The following is a 15,289-nucleotide window of genomic DNA, read 5'->3' on the forward strand; positions in this document are numbered from 1 at the left end:
CTACAGTCAAAAGTGCTGGAAAACACATGTTGACAGAGCCACAAATGAGGTGATCAGCATTACAACTTCTGCTTGGGCAGACTGTGTAAGACACGCAGAAAGATTGCAGGAAGAAGATATTCTGTGAGAGAAGTTCACGTTACACATCTTTTCTTCTTTTCCTTTCTTTTATCCTTAAATCTTTCCACCTTTTGAGACTCACTTTGGTTACAATGCTATAGTTCTACCAGGTTTTCCGTTCCATTTACCTGTATTATGTAGTCATAGACGATTATTTTCCTTTCCATAATAGGATTTATTAGGCATGGAGCTCATTGTTACTGGTGACATTATGGTATCTTGCCGTGTTATACCTAGAAAAGGAGTACGGTCCTGTTTTTTCTATTCCCTATCTTAATTAATGTACGGCTCTGACTCGTTGGGCCCCAGGCGCGGGTTAGTGTCGTACAGCACATTCATAACAACTGGCAACAGTTCCACGTGTTTAAGATGATGATATGGTGATACAGGTAGAGAACACTGATTGAGTACCAAGCTTACATTTCCCTTCCAACCTCACGCGACCCACACTCCACCGTCTCAAGTTATATCCTGTTTGCTACACCTCCGGCTGAGGGGGTGAGTGAAGAAAAGCTCGCCTCTAAGTGTGTGCTGTTTGTATTTTTTGTGTCTGTGACCTCACACCGTGAAATCGTGGTCCGTGTGTGACATGTAGAAGGTCTTTAGTATTTCTCCAGAGTGGAATGCAAATAATTCACTTCCTAAGCCGACTTAAATAAATGACAGAAATCAATAACCCAGTCCCTTTTTTTTTTCTTTTTTCGTAATTATTTTTGTGCAACTAAAAATAATGAGTAGGGATTTCAGCCCCTCTGCAAACATCTAAGATCCTGGTTCAGTTCTGGCTTGAACCGGCAGACCAAAAAATGTTGGGACTGGTGGTTAGCATTCATCTGTGTTGTGTATATAATTTCCTTATGTCTTGAGTGTTTATATGTTTATTGTATTGTGATGTCATTCATGGTTGACATTGGTTTCAACCAATGGTGCGATCGGGTTCGTATATGTATGGGTGGTATTCGATATGGACGCACGACATCTGAAGTTTGTATCTGTTTACGTTATATTACTTTCGGTTATTCCAGTGGGAAATTTGTTAATGTTAGAATAGGTGACAATCAGATTTGTTTATATCTGTTTTTTTCTCCCAGTAAAATTGGAAATAGCTTCTGTGATTAATATTTAATGTTCTGTACACGCGAAGTCATGAAATAGGTTATTCTTGAATGGTTATGCTCAGTGTTATTCCCAAAGCTTCAACAATGATCAATGTATTCAGGGTTTCATTTTTGTGGAATCTGATTATGTATTAGCCAAGTATATTTGCAACATTATCCATCATCACCATCACCATCATGAATCTAATAAACCCCTTTTATTTACAAATTGTAAATAATGTTCTGATTCGTTTTAAGTTAGATGACACCCGTACTCTCCAACCCTTTAAGCCGCTAAGTTTTATATATATATATATAAATGTTCAACAGATTTAAAAGCCAGTCCATGACCCTGTAGATACATCGCCGGAGACCCATATATGATATATATGTTGACATCATATGATGAAGATTCCTACCATTTTTTCAATGCCTTAAAACCTCTTACAATTCATAATTACTTGACTCGCTGTCACTTTGAAATGCGATACTCTGTGGCAGAGAAGCATGGCACAGTGCAGTCTGAATGAAAGAGAAAAAATTAAGTTTTACTTCAGATGATAACAGTACTAAACTAGAGTGAACTGAGTGAAATGACAGTGGACAAGTAACATTCGGAATGGAAGAGCATGGTGCATGCGACCAAGTAACGGCTGGCAAAACATGCCAAAGTACGTGCCCTCTTTCTCACGAACTAATCGTCCAATTACCCTGGTAGATGTGCTGGATAAATCTTTGAACTATTGTTCCTGGTTTTTCTGCTCAACGTTTCTGAGGCAACGATTAACCTAGCTTACATTGCATTGTGAAACAACCCATGCAAATAGAAGAACATCGCTTTCACTCTGTATAAAATGTATAGAGTCTTTCCTCCATTAGTAGATGATAAGGTAAATATGAAGTCACTGAATGTAAACTACAATCTTTTGAGTCTCTACTGTAAATGTTTGAATTTAATCTGAGCTTAACTGTTGTAACAGTGAATTGTTAAGGAGATCCCTACATTTTCTCAGTGCTCACACCTGAATCTCTATCATCCACTGGGTAAAGTGGCACTCAAATGTTCCCAATCGCTGTGGAGTTAAGGGAATAACACTTCTGCTCTTGCGAGGTAGAAACCTACTAAGGCATATCACCATGGAATCCAAAAACTGACAAGACTGGGATGAGCCATCTCGACTCTCATGACTGGAGGATTTTCTCTTTTGTTTGACTATAGTGCACTAACCAAGGTAAATCCATTTGAAAGATATTCTGTGGTTAAGGTATGGAAGTGAAGTAGATCGCCCTCAATATTTTACTTGTTACAAACTGAAGAACATCTTCTGCCAAACCTTTCTGCACAGAAATACCTTCTGCTCTTCCTGTGTATATGATCCCATCATAAGCATAAGCGTTTTCTAATATATCAAATTCAGAATATTTTTATGCCGTACTTCAATGACATGCATGCACGCACACACAAAATGGTGCCGAACGAACTGTTTTTTGCACTATTGATTCTTTCTTTTATCAACAAGCTGCAGTGCCCTTCTATTGTTTCAAACCAATGTACAGACACCGTAGGTCTGTAGTGAGAATTATTGTCCTAACTACCATTTACATCTCCTGATAAAAGAAATATTTCAATAAAAGCCTCGATTCATTTTCACGAGACTACCTTTCCACGTTATTTTCTTCTCAGCTGTTCTCTCTCCTGCTCAGTTTGTGCACATCACTAAAGTATCTGAAAGTATCTTGAGAGAAATGGGAAATTTAAAAAAATGATCTCTTCAGTGTAGGAGTTCTTACATTTCATGCTGACTGGTCCTTTAATCAATAATAATAATGATGATGATGATGATGATGATGATGATGTTTGTCATTTAAAGGGGCCTAACAGATAGGCCATCAGCCCTCCTTTAATTGTATAATATTCCTGCTGGGTGTTTACAAAATCTGTAGTGGTGCATCATCTGACCATTTCATTACAGACTTAGAGATGAGATTGTTCAAAATTTTGTCATTTCTATAGACTATGGTGTCCCCAGAATGTAACGTAACCTCTGCAGAATTGGACAAACTTTCTGAAGACTCACCAGATGATGATGATGGTGATCATTATTATGTGGAAGCTACATCAAATTCACAGTGATCAAAAGAAGGAGCAGGAACATTTTCAATGGACACTGGAGGATCATCTTTGCTTGTCATGTCATCAACATCACTACTACTGTCATCACAGCTCAGCAACATATTTTATCCTTTCTTCATTCAGAGATCAGAGAGCCATCTTCTGAAAATAAGTGTCCTTTCAAAACAACATGCAATTCCACTTGTAATTTCACTTGAATTTCATAATCTCAGGTGAAATCCTAAGACTTGCTTGCACTGGGTCCAGCCCAGGTAAGAGCTAACAAGCTGTGAGACAAGCAAGTTAGAAGGGAATTTAATAGTTTTTTTGTTTTTTAAGCTACCATTCCTTACCCTGAAGTGTAAACATCTAGAAGGTAACTCCTCCTCTGGCAAGGGGATCAGCTGCGGCCTACAATAGGGACTGTCCTGGCATTTGCTGAAATTAAATGAGAATGGAAAACGACAGAAAACCATTCTCTGGGCAGCTGATGATGAGGCCAGCCACTTGCTTCCCGAATGCTGAGCTCTGTTCTCTCTGAAGCTGCACTGTTCGATCATGATATGTTTCACTGCTGATGCTAGTAGTAGTTTTCATTCCATACCCCTGATTGGGTACAGCAGGCGTTAGAGGGTAATGCCCTATCTCAGTCCAGATAATGTGTTTTGGTGATTTGAAGTGTGGAGAAGGGTGAGCAGGCAGAAGCTGTGGCCTACAAAAGGAAATGTCCCAGCATTTGTCTTGGTGAGGAGAATGGAAAACAATTCCCAGGACGGCTGATGGTGTGGTCGCACCCGCCTCCTGCCTGCAGAGCTATAGATCCAGAGCCACTGTGCTTGGTTTTTGTACCCATCAATTTTAACCTGTTTGGTGGGCGATGCAGCGAGATCTGTGGCTACAAGTCGCTTGTTTGGCAGGGAACACAGATATATATATATATATATATATATATATATATATATATATGTCGTGTACCAACCTCCCGAGGGGCTCAAACCGGCGGACTGCCAGATGGACGGCAGCCGGGATTCGCAGCTGAGACTCGAACCCAAGGTGTCCAGGGAAATAAATTAGTATTAGAATAATAATCATTGATATGAGACCTTGTAGTATCAGAGTAATTGTAAAATAATTATAGTCAGAATTAACATTTAGAAGGAAGAAGGAACTTTTCAAGAAGTTACATGTATGGGAGAGCAGTTTGTGAAACGCGTTTATGAAAGCTTGTTGACCAGAGCGGAAGCTTGTTTATTTGATGTGGACAGAGTTGGTATGTGAGACGGGCGGCCGGCGTCCGACAAAGGGACAAGGCAGGGAATGGGGCCAGTCAACGCCAGTACAGTTGCACTTTAGAGAGAGACAAGGAAGGATGAGTGCCAAGTGAGACAGAGACAGTAGTGCCCAGAGGGCAACACATATTGGGATAATTATTCGAGAGTAATTAGTTGAGGGCACCACCGACAAGGTGAATAGCTAAGTAACGCCCATAAGACCCAACCCCTAGGATGGTGGGAAGGGATCGTACTTTTCAGGACGAGGCTCTTCGAGCAGTAAGACATATGTGCCGCAGGGCAAAATTCAGATATACATGTAGTCGTAGAGTAGGCGCGTGGAGCAAGCTCGCTCTCTCCTCAGAACGACATATTCAACTTGTAAATACTTGTACATAGTAGACTTAGTCGTCCTAGTTAATAAAAGACAGTAGAAATTATCAATTCTTTCATTTCGTGAGTTGCGGGATAGAGTTGCACCTATAATTACCTCCCTACTTTCCGCTCGGCAGGGCAGGTAATACTTAAACATCCAACTGCCTGGTGAACAACCTATGAGAACGTCTCTCAGGACAGGTAGGTCATGACATATATATGCTGATTCTAAAATATATATTTTTCTCACTTGCCTGCCTGCAGAAGTTTATTTCTTTTTAAGCAACATGTTCTGGATGAGTCTGCCCTCTGATGTGAATTTTTCAACTGTGTTCTTCCAACACCAATCCACGAGTTGCATCATAAGGAATGCAACTTCCCTCTGGGCAAGAACAACCTGAAGCCTAATAGCCTCACACTGAAGCATTACCTCATTGCCTTATCCCTTAGATGCAATAATATTGCTGTAGAAGGGATTTCTGGAGATACTATATAAACGGACCTCTCTGATGACATTAGAACTGTGACCTAATTTATTATCCTCAGTACCGAGTTGTTCTTACATGAATATTGTGTTTTTACTCAAATCATGGACATTACCAGTGACCCGACTATGGGGAGGCAAGGCGTTTTCTGTCTCCCCCCCTCCAAAATGATCATCTTATGGGGGCAGGAGTGTCATTTTCCCCCACAAAAGTCTCCTCCTAGATGTTAAGTTTCCTTAAAACGTTTAGATTGGTAGTCTTTGGGGACTGCTAAGGCGTTAAATCTGGAGAAGGTGGTAGATGGTTTTATATCATGATATGAGATTAGAAAGCGGGCATTCATTCAGAGAACTACATTTCTGAATAAAGACTTCAGGGATTTTCAGATAATGTTTTAGTACAGTATCGAGGAACGGTAACTTTTATCAAATTACAAAATCCACGCGAGCGAAGCTGCAGGTAACTGATAGTTATGATGTAATACTTCCTTAAATTGTGGGCTAAACAAAAGAGAGTGTTACATTGTTTTTATTCTTTGATTGGACTCCACTGATAAAGGGAATGCATAATGTTCCTGAAACATGTATGAATGAATGAACAAACGAACGAGCGAACGATTTTCAATTATTTAAAGTTTATTGATAAGGTGGACCCCACACAAAGTATTTTAAATAGTTTTTTAATATATTTAGACAAGTCAATACAGGATCAAATCAAATACCGTATTTCTCATGTATTAGACCCCCCCCCCCCCTCACATATTAGACTTGGCTTTTCAAGATGAAAAAAAAAAGAAAAAAAAAATCTTGCATACAATACCTGTAATTCGTCAGAGAAGAATGATGATTCCGCTTCGAAGTGGCTACAAGCCTCATGCAGCTCTGATGAAATCACACAAATTTGTGAATAGTTTCGTCCGTACGACCCACGCAATGAAAACATGCGTCGAAGTTATGCGGTACATCTGTGTTTCGTAGTTAAGAAATGTCCGCCTCCGTAGTGTAGGCCTACTGCAGCCCTGATGACGTTGCACAAATAAGTAAACAGTTTTGTGTCCGACCCGCACATTGCAAGTACGTATCAGTCATGTATATATGTCTGCGTTTTGTAGTTAAGAATGTCCGCCAGCGTTATGGTTAGCACAATTAGCTGCCATTCTCGGAGCCTGAGTTTGACTCCTTGTACTGTATTGCCAGAAATTTACGGATGGCAGGAAGGTTGATTTGCGGTAAAAAAATGGTACAAGCAACTCCCTTCCACTGGGGGCCTGTCTAAAAAAGAGCTGCACCACCTCGGGATGAGGAAACTAGTTTACTTTAGTTAAGAAATATTCACGGTTGTTGCTAGGCCTATTAATATAGGCAGGCGAGATCATTAACAAAGTGATCGTTTAATATCTCGTAACTCGGACCAATATAGGGTTTTTTGGGGGAGAAGTAGGTTTAAAACATGATAAAAACAATCCAATCACAACTGTTTTACTCGCCAATGTATCTAACAAATAATAATAATAATAATAATAATAATAATAATAATAATAATAATAATAATATTGATTTTTTAATGTTCACACTTACTTTCAATGATTTTGGGAGATGCCAAACAAAACATAGGCTACTAGGGTACGCATCAATAAAAAATGTGAGACAACTGACGTACGAAATTAAACACTATGATAATAAAACTCATTACCGCCACACCTGTAGATATCCATAAATGTGGCAAACTTTCCTGTTATTTATTTTTATTCTTTCAGTCATGAACCTTTGGCACTATCCGGGCAATACAATACTTAACCTAAACAATGCTATCTCTCTTATGTCATTTACAGCTGTTTAGGTAAATCCTGATGTGATAAATGTAGAGAACAAGCATGAAATATACTTTAAAATAAAGGCCTGGCTTTCAACAGCCGCAGTTATCAATAGAATGTTTCCAGTCACTATGTATTACAATCGGAAACACAACTCATAACATATGCTAGTTATCAGCTGGTGGTTTAGGACGCTTTCAACAACACAGCTTTATTCAGGAGTGGCTTCTGCTACATATACACAAGCTGGGAATATTAGAGACCATCTCCAGAAAACATTTGCGAATAGCTTCACACAGTTTGGACTCTATAGTCTGGAACGAAACTATTTTTTAAAAGTTCAAAAAGACAGGACCTCGAATGCTCTCGGTCTCGATTGCAGTGCATGGCTGACGAGATGACAGTGAAGATGACGTCACTTGGAATGATGACACGCCAGTTGCAGGGAAGTTAGCGGTTCATGACAATTAAAATGAAAGCAATGATCAGGTTTATTGTGTGGTAGGCCTACTGCTCAACTGACAGAGATAAATGACTGGCCATCAAGTTATTTTGTACCAATATTGCATAATATGATATTACGATACCCTTATCCTTTTTGTCTATGGGGTCGAGTATGAAGGGAGACGAATCTTCGCAAGTTTTTACGACCGTATGCCCTTCCTGACATCAACCTCATCACAGGAATTACAGTAAAACCTCGTTAATTCGAAGTCATTGGGACTAAAAAATTGGACTTCGAATTACATGATTTCGAATTAACCGCCAATTCGCAATTCAGAGGTACCAACCCTTGCCGTGTCACAAAGTATTCTAAGACCCATTAATACATGCAATCGCCTCGATTCACAGTTTAAACCTTTCAAATGCCATGGAAAAAACTACTTCCGAAATGTATCCAAGAAGGTGCATTTACAATGTTCAAATAATGCACTTGGATAAATCACTGACAAATATAACCTCATGCAACAAAAGAAAAAAAAATTCAAAGACGAGGATAAATTATGCTGGTTCCCCTGTGCAAATGCATTATGTTTTGGATTTCTGTACTGTATTCATTTTTAGATTCTTTGTACTGGCACGGAAAGTGCCCAACGCCCTTAAAACATTATGGCTTATCGAACTTTCCTATGACGAGGGGATAAAGTTTCTCGCTTCCATGTGCATTGCAATGCACTACAATGACCCCCATCCCCCACCCTTGTACGATTCCCCGGCTGGCAATTTCTTCTTTAAAACTATAAGACCGTTTGGGCTTGCATTAAAATAAAGCAATGCAGTTTCATCGGCAATGACAATATTAATACCAATGTAAATGGTCCGTTATTGGACATTATAAATTTTTCAGCTAACTCATTCTTGGTTGCCAGCGTTTCACCCTCGTGTGCTAGGGTGGGCTCATCAGTTGGTACCTAGCACACCTACCAATACGCTGGCTAGTGCATACCGTGGAGGCCACTGCATAGGCTACATGGAGCCACCGGCAGTGCCAATGCACTAAAGAGACTGTCTCATTACAAAAAATTGATGCCTGCTTGGCCATCAGATGATATAGATGATGATTCCCATAGGGAATCTGAAATATTTGTCCCAAATGAGTAAATTTATAATACCAATGTAAATGGTCCGTTATTGGACATTATAAATTTTTCAGCTAACTCATTCTTGGTTGCCAGCGTTTCACCCTCGTGTGCTAGGGTGGGCTCATCAGTTGGTACCTAGCACACCTACCAATACGCTGGCTAGTGCATACCGAGGAGGCCACTGCATAGGCTACATGGAGCCACCGGCAGTGCCAATGCACATTTTACTTCGAATTACGAATTATCCGTATTTCGAATTAAACAATTTAAACAACATGCAAAACTGTATCTCATGTTTCCGGGAATGAGAGCTTTTTCGAATTAGGCAGGATTTTGAATTAACCGATTTCGAATTATCGAGGTTCTACTGTAATGAGAAGAAACGAATGATGTGATGTGAGTAACTGAAACAGAATATATTTACTTTATATGTAGGCATAAAAGTAGTGTTCACCATTTGTTGACTTTTTACATTTAAAAATACTGCCTTTCAATAAAAATAGACAGTATAACTCAAACACATTCACAGGTTTCTTAAATAACAGTATAGAATGTTTACATGTACAATTTATAGCTCTTTATAGCCTAGAAATCATGTGTTCACTGCACAAAATTTGAGGTTATTGCATATTGGACCCCCCCTTTACTTTTTTTTAGCTGTAAAAGTGGGGGAAAACAGGGTGTAATATGCAAGTAAATACGGTACTTATTATGGTTAAGTTTATCCACAGGAATTTGATTATCGACTTGGTATCTGCAGAAACAGTAGGGGGCACTTGGAATAAGTCCAAGAAAACTTTGGTTTTTCTGTATGTATGTATGTAATTTTTTGTGACAATTTCAAATAATATAGCTACAGCACGTCTGTGAAATTGCTTCAATCATTCAACCCTGTACTATAAATCAACATCTTCATATTATTCTTCTTGCATTTTTTTTTTTTTACTTACATAAATATTAAAAGTATTTGTGTGTACTGTACTGGGCCTACAAAGTGGATCTTTTCCCTTTACCATTCCTTACCACCTTTTAAAAGGTACAAATCTGTTTTCACACTCCTCAATAATTGCTTTAAAACCATAAGTAGTTCATATTTTTATTTACCATTTCCTACCAATCCTGATTACTTTCTAAAATCTCCCTTATGCCTATCGTATCAAAGATATGGTACTGTTTAACAACCTATGTCTTTAACCTTCATTTTTATCACATTACTTTTAGCCATGACTGAAAAGGCTTCATGATCACTTATACCATCTACCACTTCAGTTTTTCTATATAGATCATCTTGTTTTATCAGCATCATGTCTAGAATATTCTTCCCTGTAGTTGTTTCAATCACACTAATTAGGCTGTCCTTCCCAGATTAACTTATTTACAATATATTGGTCATGCTTTCTGTCATTTGCAGTACCTTCCCAGTTAACATTTTGTAAACTGAGATCACTCACTACAAATACATTTCTTTCTGTGTTACTACCCACATGGCTGGTTATCTTATCAAATAATAATAATAATAATAATAATAATCGTATGGCCTCAGCTACCGTTTGCAGACATTTCGATTTGACGCCATCTGGCTGTCTGCTCGTCAATTTCGACGTTCCGGTTTACTCTGTCTGCCATCTAGCGGACCTAGAGTAAACCGGATCTCTCTTGGGCGTCTATGGCTGAGATTTAATTAATTTTGTCGGGTAAATACCAAATGTATCACCAGAGATCTTTTACATGCCGACATCGTACGACATGGAGTGTCGATTGGACTTTTTTCCGCCCTTCAAAAATCCGACTACCTCTGCCGGGTTTGAACCCGCTATCTTGGGATCCGGAGGCCGACACTCTACCACGGATCCACAGAGGCAGCTATCTTATCAAATACTTCCATATCAGTGTTGGCACCACACCCTTTCCAGGTCTGTAAATCCCAAAAACATCAAGTTGCCTTTTATCTTCAGAGATGAGCCCTACATCTAAATTTCATATTTCTCACCTTTAAGCTTTTTGAAGCTTACAAATTTTCCTTTCACTGGTATGAATACCCACCACTCCTTTTGATTCTATCCTGTCCCTACAATGAACACTCCAGTTTCGTGAGAAAATTTCTGCATCCATAATATCACTTCTCAGCCACGACAACTATTGAATTATCTGGTAAATACATATCTATTAAACTATTTAATTCTATTCCTTGCCATACTTCTACCGTTTAACAATAACAACTTAATGTCATCCTTACTGGACTTCTAGGTCACTGTATTCTTATCCCCTCTCCCTACTTCACTTAGTTCCCCTGAATGTACTTCGATATAACCCTTCTGAACAAACATCGTAACTTTATACAAACCCTTGCGGTTGAAGTAAAGGTCATCCGAGCACAAAATCCTACCTGATATCCACCCATTAGGATATATAAATCTCACCATTTTTCCACATACCCACTCAATAGTCATTCAAAGTCCCTCATCATCCTTCAGTCAGTATCCCCGCTGCACAGTATCTCACTGATACACTCCACTCAAACTTCCCTGGTGCTATCATAACCAGATCCCACACATCCCAAACTATGTTGGTATATATTTGCGCTTGCCTTACACTGGTGGTACCTACGTGAAAAACTACCGTCTTCTCCTTACCCTTTTCTTCCCACTCTACTTTCCTCAATATGTGTTGTGCCTTAACTCAATTCCTGAAAAACACACTACCCTGGTTTCCTTTACTCCACCACACTCCTCCCTTCTTGGCCTCTCATGACTGTTCCACCTACCAATTCCTATCCTTTACTATAAGTTTCCCTTATCTCTTACATGCCCCCCTTCCTCTCTATTCAATCCTTGTTCCCCACCTTCACTTTTCTGTTCTACCCTTATGATTCATAACAATTCCCCACAGACACCACTTCTGAACTCACCTCCTCCCACCACCCCTCCTGACTAGACCCCTTACCCCTCAATTTCCTTCCCCCTAAACATTAACCCACCTGTCTTTCACAACTTGTGCTTTTCCTTCCCCTCCCTCTTTTCCACCTAGCATACCCTGGCCTGCACATTGCTGAGGAAGACCTACCTTCCTCACCCAACAACAAGCAGGAAACACTAAACTGTTAACAACTCCGTTTATTCTTATTATAAGTGAATGAATAGTTGATCTGGAACCACCGTATCATCTAATTGGACACTAACTACATCCACTGATAGACTAGCTCTTACCTTTTGCTTCAGTTTTTTCACTATCTTCTTCATTAGCTTGCAAATGTTTCACGATGTCTCCTGAAAGTATTACACTTTCTATAATAGAAGAAGCTACTGCAGAGGAGTGAGATTGCTGAGCAGAGTCTTCCACAGCTGAGAGTGATTCACCTGGTTCTTTCAACTTTGTATCACATCCAGTCTAAAAAACAGAAATGAAGATTCAGATGATGATCATGTACCCATGCATTCATATTTCTTTAAATATTTCCAGAGGTGTATCTTGACCCCGATAATGCAAATTCAGGTTTTCAGTCTTCTACTTGCCGTAAATAATAACAGTAGCAACAATAAGTATTTTTACAAACATACTTTGAGGAAACAATGTATAAATTTTTGTAATTTATTCAGTGAAAGTCATTCCACTTCTTATGAATCTAAATTAACAGCTTTACATACTCTAGTACAATCAAAATAAATTATACTTCTGACATTAAATGTATTTATAACATAACAGAAAATGTATCTTTCTACATGATTTAGAGCTCATTAGTACTTCGTTGCATAGTATTTTGACTTAACAACTGTGGCACAGCACAAGGGCATAGAGTTTACTAGGAAGGTCAAGGGACTCCACGGTATTCTCTTCTATTCTTCACTCAAACACTGTACAAGTCCAGCTCTCATGTTGAACATCTGTTGTCTCAATCTTCGGTCCACTTCTTCCCATAAATTCACTATTTGATTTGAATCTGGGCCATTCAAGCATCCTAATCTTACTCTTCTTGAGAAAGTCTTTGACATGACAAGAGGTGTGCTTGGGATCACTGCCCTCTTTTTTTAGCGTGGGGCAACATACTTACATTGAAGACGTCAGCACTTGAAGGCATCCATAGCACCTTCAGTTGGTACCAATGGACAGATATCTGAACAGGAGAAAGATTCCTACACCATCGCGTGGCCACCACTATGCTTCAGAGTGGGTACTTTGTACTGGACGTTGTCCCTTTCGTTTACAAGTCTGTGTACATATCGACTCCATCAGAAGAAAATAAATTAAATTTACTCTTGTCACTCCAAAGCACGTGAGACCACTGTCAACTGTTCCACTCTTTATGTGATGTGGCAAAGGCAAAGCGCGCCTTCCTTTTCTTTGGTGATACGACCAACATTTTGCTCGAATGTCGTCCTTGCAAATTTGACTATACGTATCAGGTATGTTGACATTATGGTGTTTATAAAGATATTTGTTTATGTCTACAGCAGTCCTCCTTGGATCAGCTTTTGACAATCTTCGAATTAGATTTTTTGATATCATATGATATAAATTTCATATTGATCCATATTAACTAATATTAAACATTAAATAGGGCAAGACTTGTTCAATACACAATTATCAATGAAATGAATTTTTAAAGTGTCTAGTTTTATTACATATTTTATATGTTTTGTGCTATTTTGATCTTTAAAAAATGCCAATTTTGTTTTAATGAAACAGCTGAGGAAGACCTCATACTTAAGGTTAAAACTAGTCCCATCAATCATTTAATGAGAATATAGCCAATGATTTTTAATGAAAATTTAGTTATATTGTCATTGATAATTGTGCAATGAATAGGTGGACCCACTCTAACCCCGATTTAACGTGAGATCTTTTACTTGGGGGGTTATTTTACTGGGCCTATCCGTTCTCTGGTTGTTGTCTGTCATCCCTGTTGACTGTTTCTTTTTCCACCAAATGTTTACTGTAAGTCTGGACAGACCCAAATCTTTTGCTACCTGTGCCTGTAATTTGCCCTGCTGCAGGGCATTTATCACAGCATTTTTTAGGTCTGCTGCATATTCATTTATCTTTGGCATGCTGATAGCTGTCTGAATGAACAAAATAAAACCCAACGGCAAACCAACTGTGCAGGGCGACAAGCAGTGTCACAATACTTTTTGATCGACCAAACTATGATTTTTCATTCTGTACTCACCACACTTGCACCTAGCTCTAATTCGAGAGTTCACGCATCTGTATTGTCCGAGGACTGTGCACAGATTAGAAGGACAACAAACTGCATGCTCAATGTACACTCTACGGGTCAAAATACTAATGATGATGATGCTCGTTTAAAGGAGCCTGTTATCTAGGTCATCAGCCCTGGGTCAAAATGCATTTATCAAAATACTTATTGTTGCTACTGTATGTTACACAATAAGAATATTCAATATACAGGAGAGAATAAATTTCAAAAATATATATTAAAACTGTAGACCTATCATGCACTGAAGTAGGTAAGAATTTATGTATTATATGCTTAAGTTATGCCTTTGCAGGCATAGGCAATTTTTTGGTATAGGCCAGAGCAATTTTGTTACTTTCGTTGATCTGTCCCAGTCTTATCCTTGGCTGTGACAATATGAAAGAGACTAAGGTATGAGCAATGCTAGTAATGCCATTCCTTATGCAGCCAGTCCCTGTTATGAATGTTGTAAAAATGTTGCTCCTAGGGTCAGCTGATACATGCATTTCAGTGGGCTTGGCAGACTTATGTATTAGCCACTTCTGGCTGGGTGAGGAAAGCAATGGGAAACTACTGCACTCCTCGTATCCCTACTATGCCTCTGCATTGATGCCGAGGCCATCTATGGCAGAGCTGTTGAGGATCCAACCAGCCTTACGGCTGAGGACTGAACATACATACATGCTTGAGTTATAATAAAAATTGTATATGTAATATTCGTTTCAAAAGGTTATTTCTTCCCTCAAACATTAAGTTATTCACAGGGAATTATTAAGCAAATATTCAAGGCAGTGTAACCTGCTGAGAAGAAAACAAAGAGTAATATTTACAGACTTTTTTTTTACGAACACCACAGAACATTACCATATTTTGTTTGCATCAAAAACTCATACACGCAACACGAGTGTTGTATACAAAAATATATTGTGTAACGTGTTCAAATCGCTTACCTTATTTTTCTTCTACGCTCAAACCCAACGCATCGTTTCACTACATGAACTGTCTGCCTTCACGCCTGCCACTTGACTGTCTGGACTGTTTCATCGCTCCATGCGAGGCCCTGTGACGTCATCGCTTCTCGCATGTTCCACGGCGACCTCGGTTCCATATATATACGGGCTGCGTGTGCTTGTTCGTGGTTCAGGTGTGGATCAAATGTTGTGATAGGCAGTGGAAGCTCTGGAAGTGTGAGCGGCTGGCCCGTGTACATACTGGTTTTAAAATTTCTCCGTTCAACG

The 15,289-nt window shown here is 39.1% G+C and overlaps 1 protein-coding gene across 1 annotated transcript in view; it reads right to left on the reverse strand.

Annotated features, from left to right (window-relative positions):
• Positions 1-15,289, reverse strand: part of RhoGAP19D (Rho GTPase activating protein at 19D) — a 528,281-nt gene that overhangs the window by 142,224 nt on the left and 370,768 nt on the right. The window contains exon 23 of the mRNA XM_068226072.1: positions 12,064-12,244. Within this exon, the coding sequence (XP_068082173.1) occupies positions 12,064-12,244 (181 nt within the window). The remainder of the gene's footprint in view (positions 1-12,063; positions 12,245-15,289) is intronic.

Source organism: Anabrus simplex, chromosome 2 (genome assembly GCF_040414725.1).
Source record: "Anabrus simplex isolate iqAnaSimp1 chromosome 2, ASM4041472v1, whole genome shotgun sequence".
Classification (NCBI taxonomy): domain Eukaryota; kingdom Metazoa; phylum Arthropoda; class Insecta; order Orthoptera; family Tettigoniidae; genus Anabrus; species Anabrus simplex.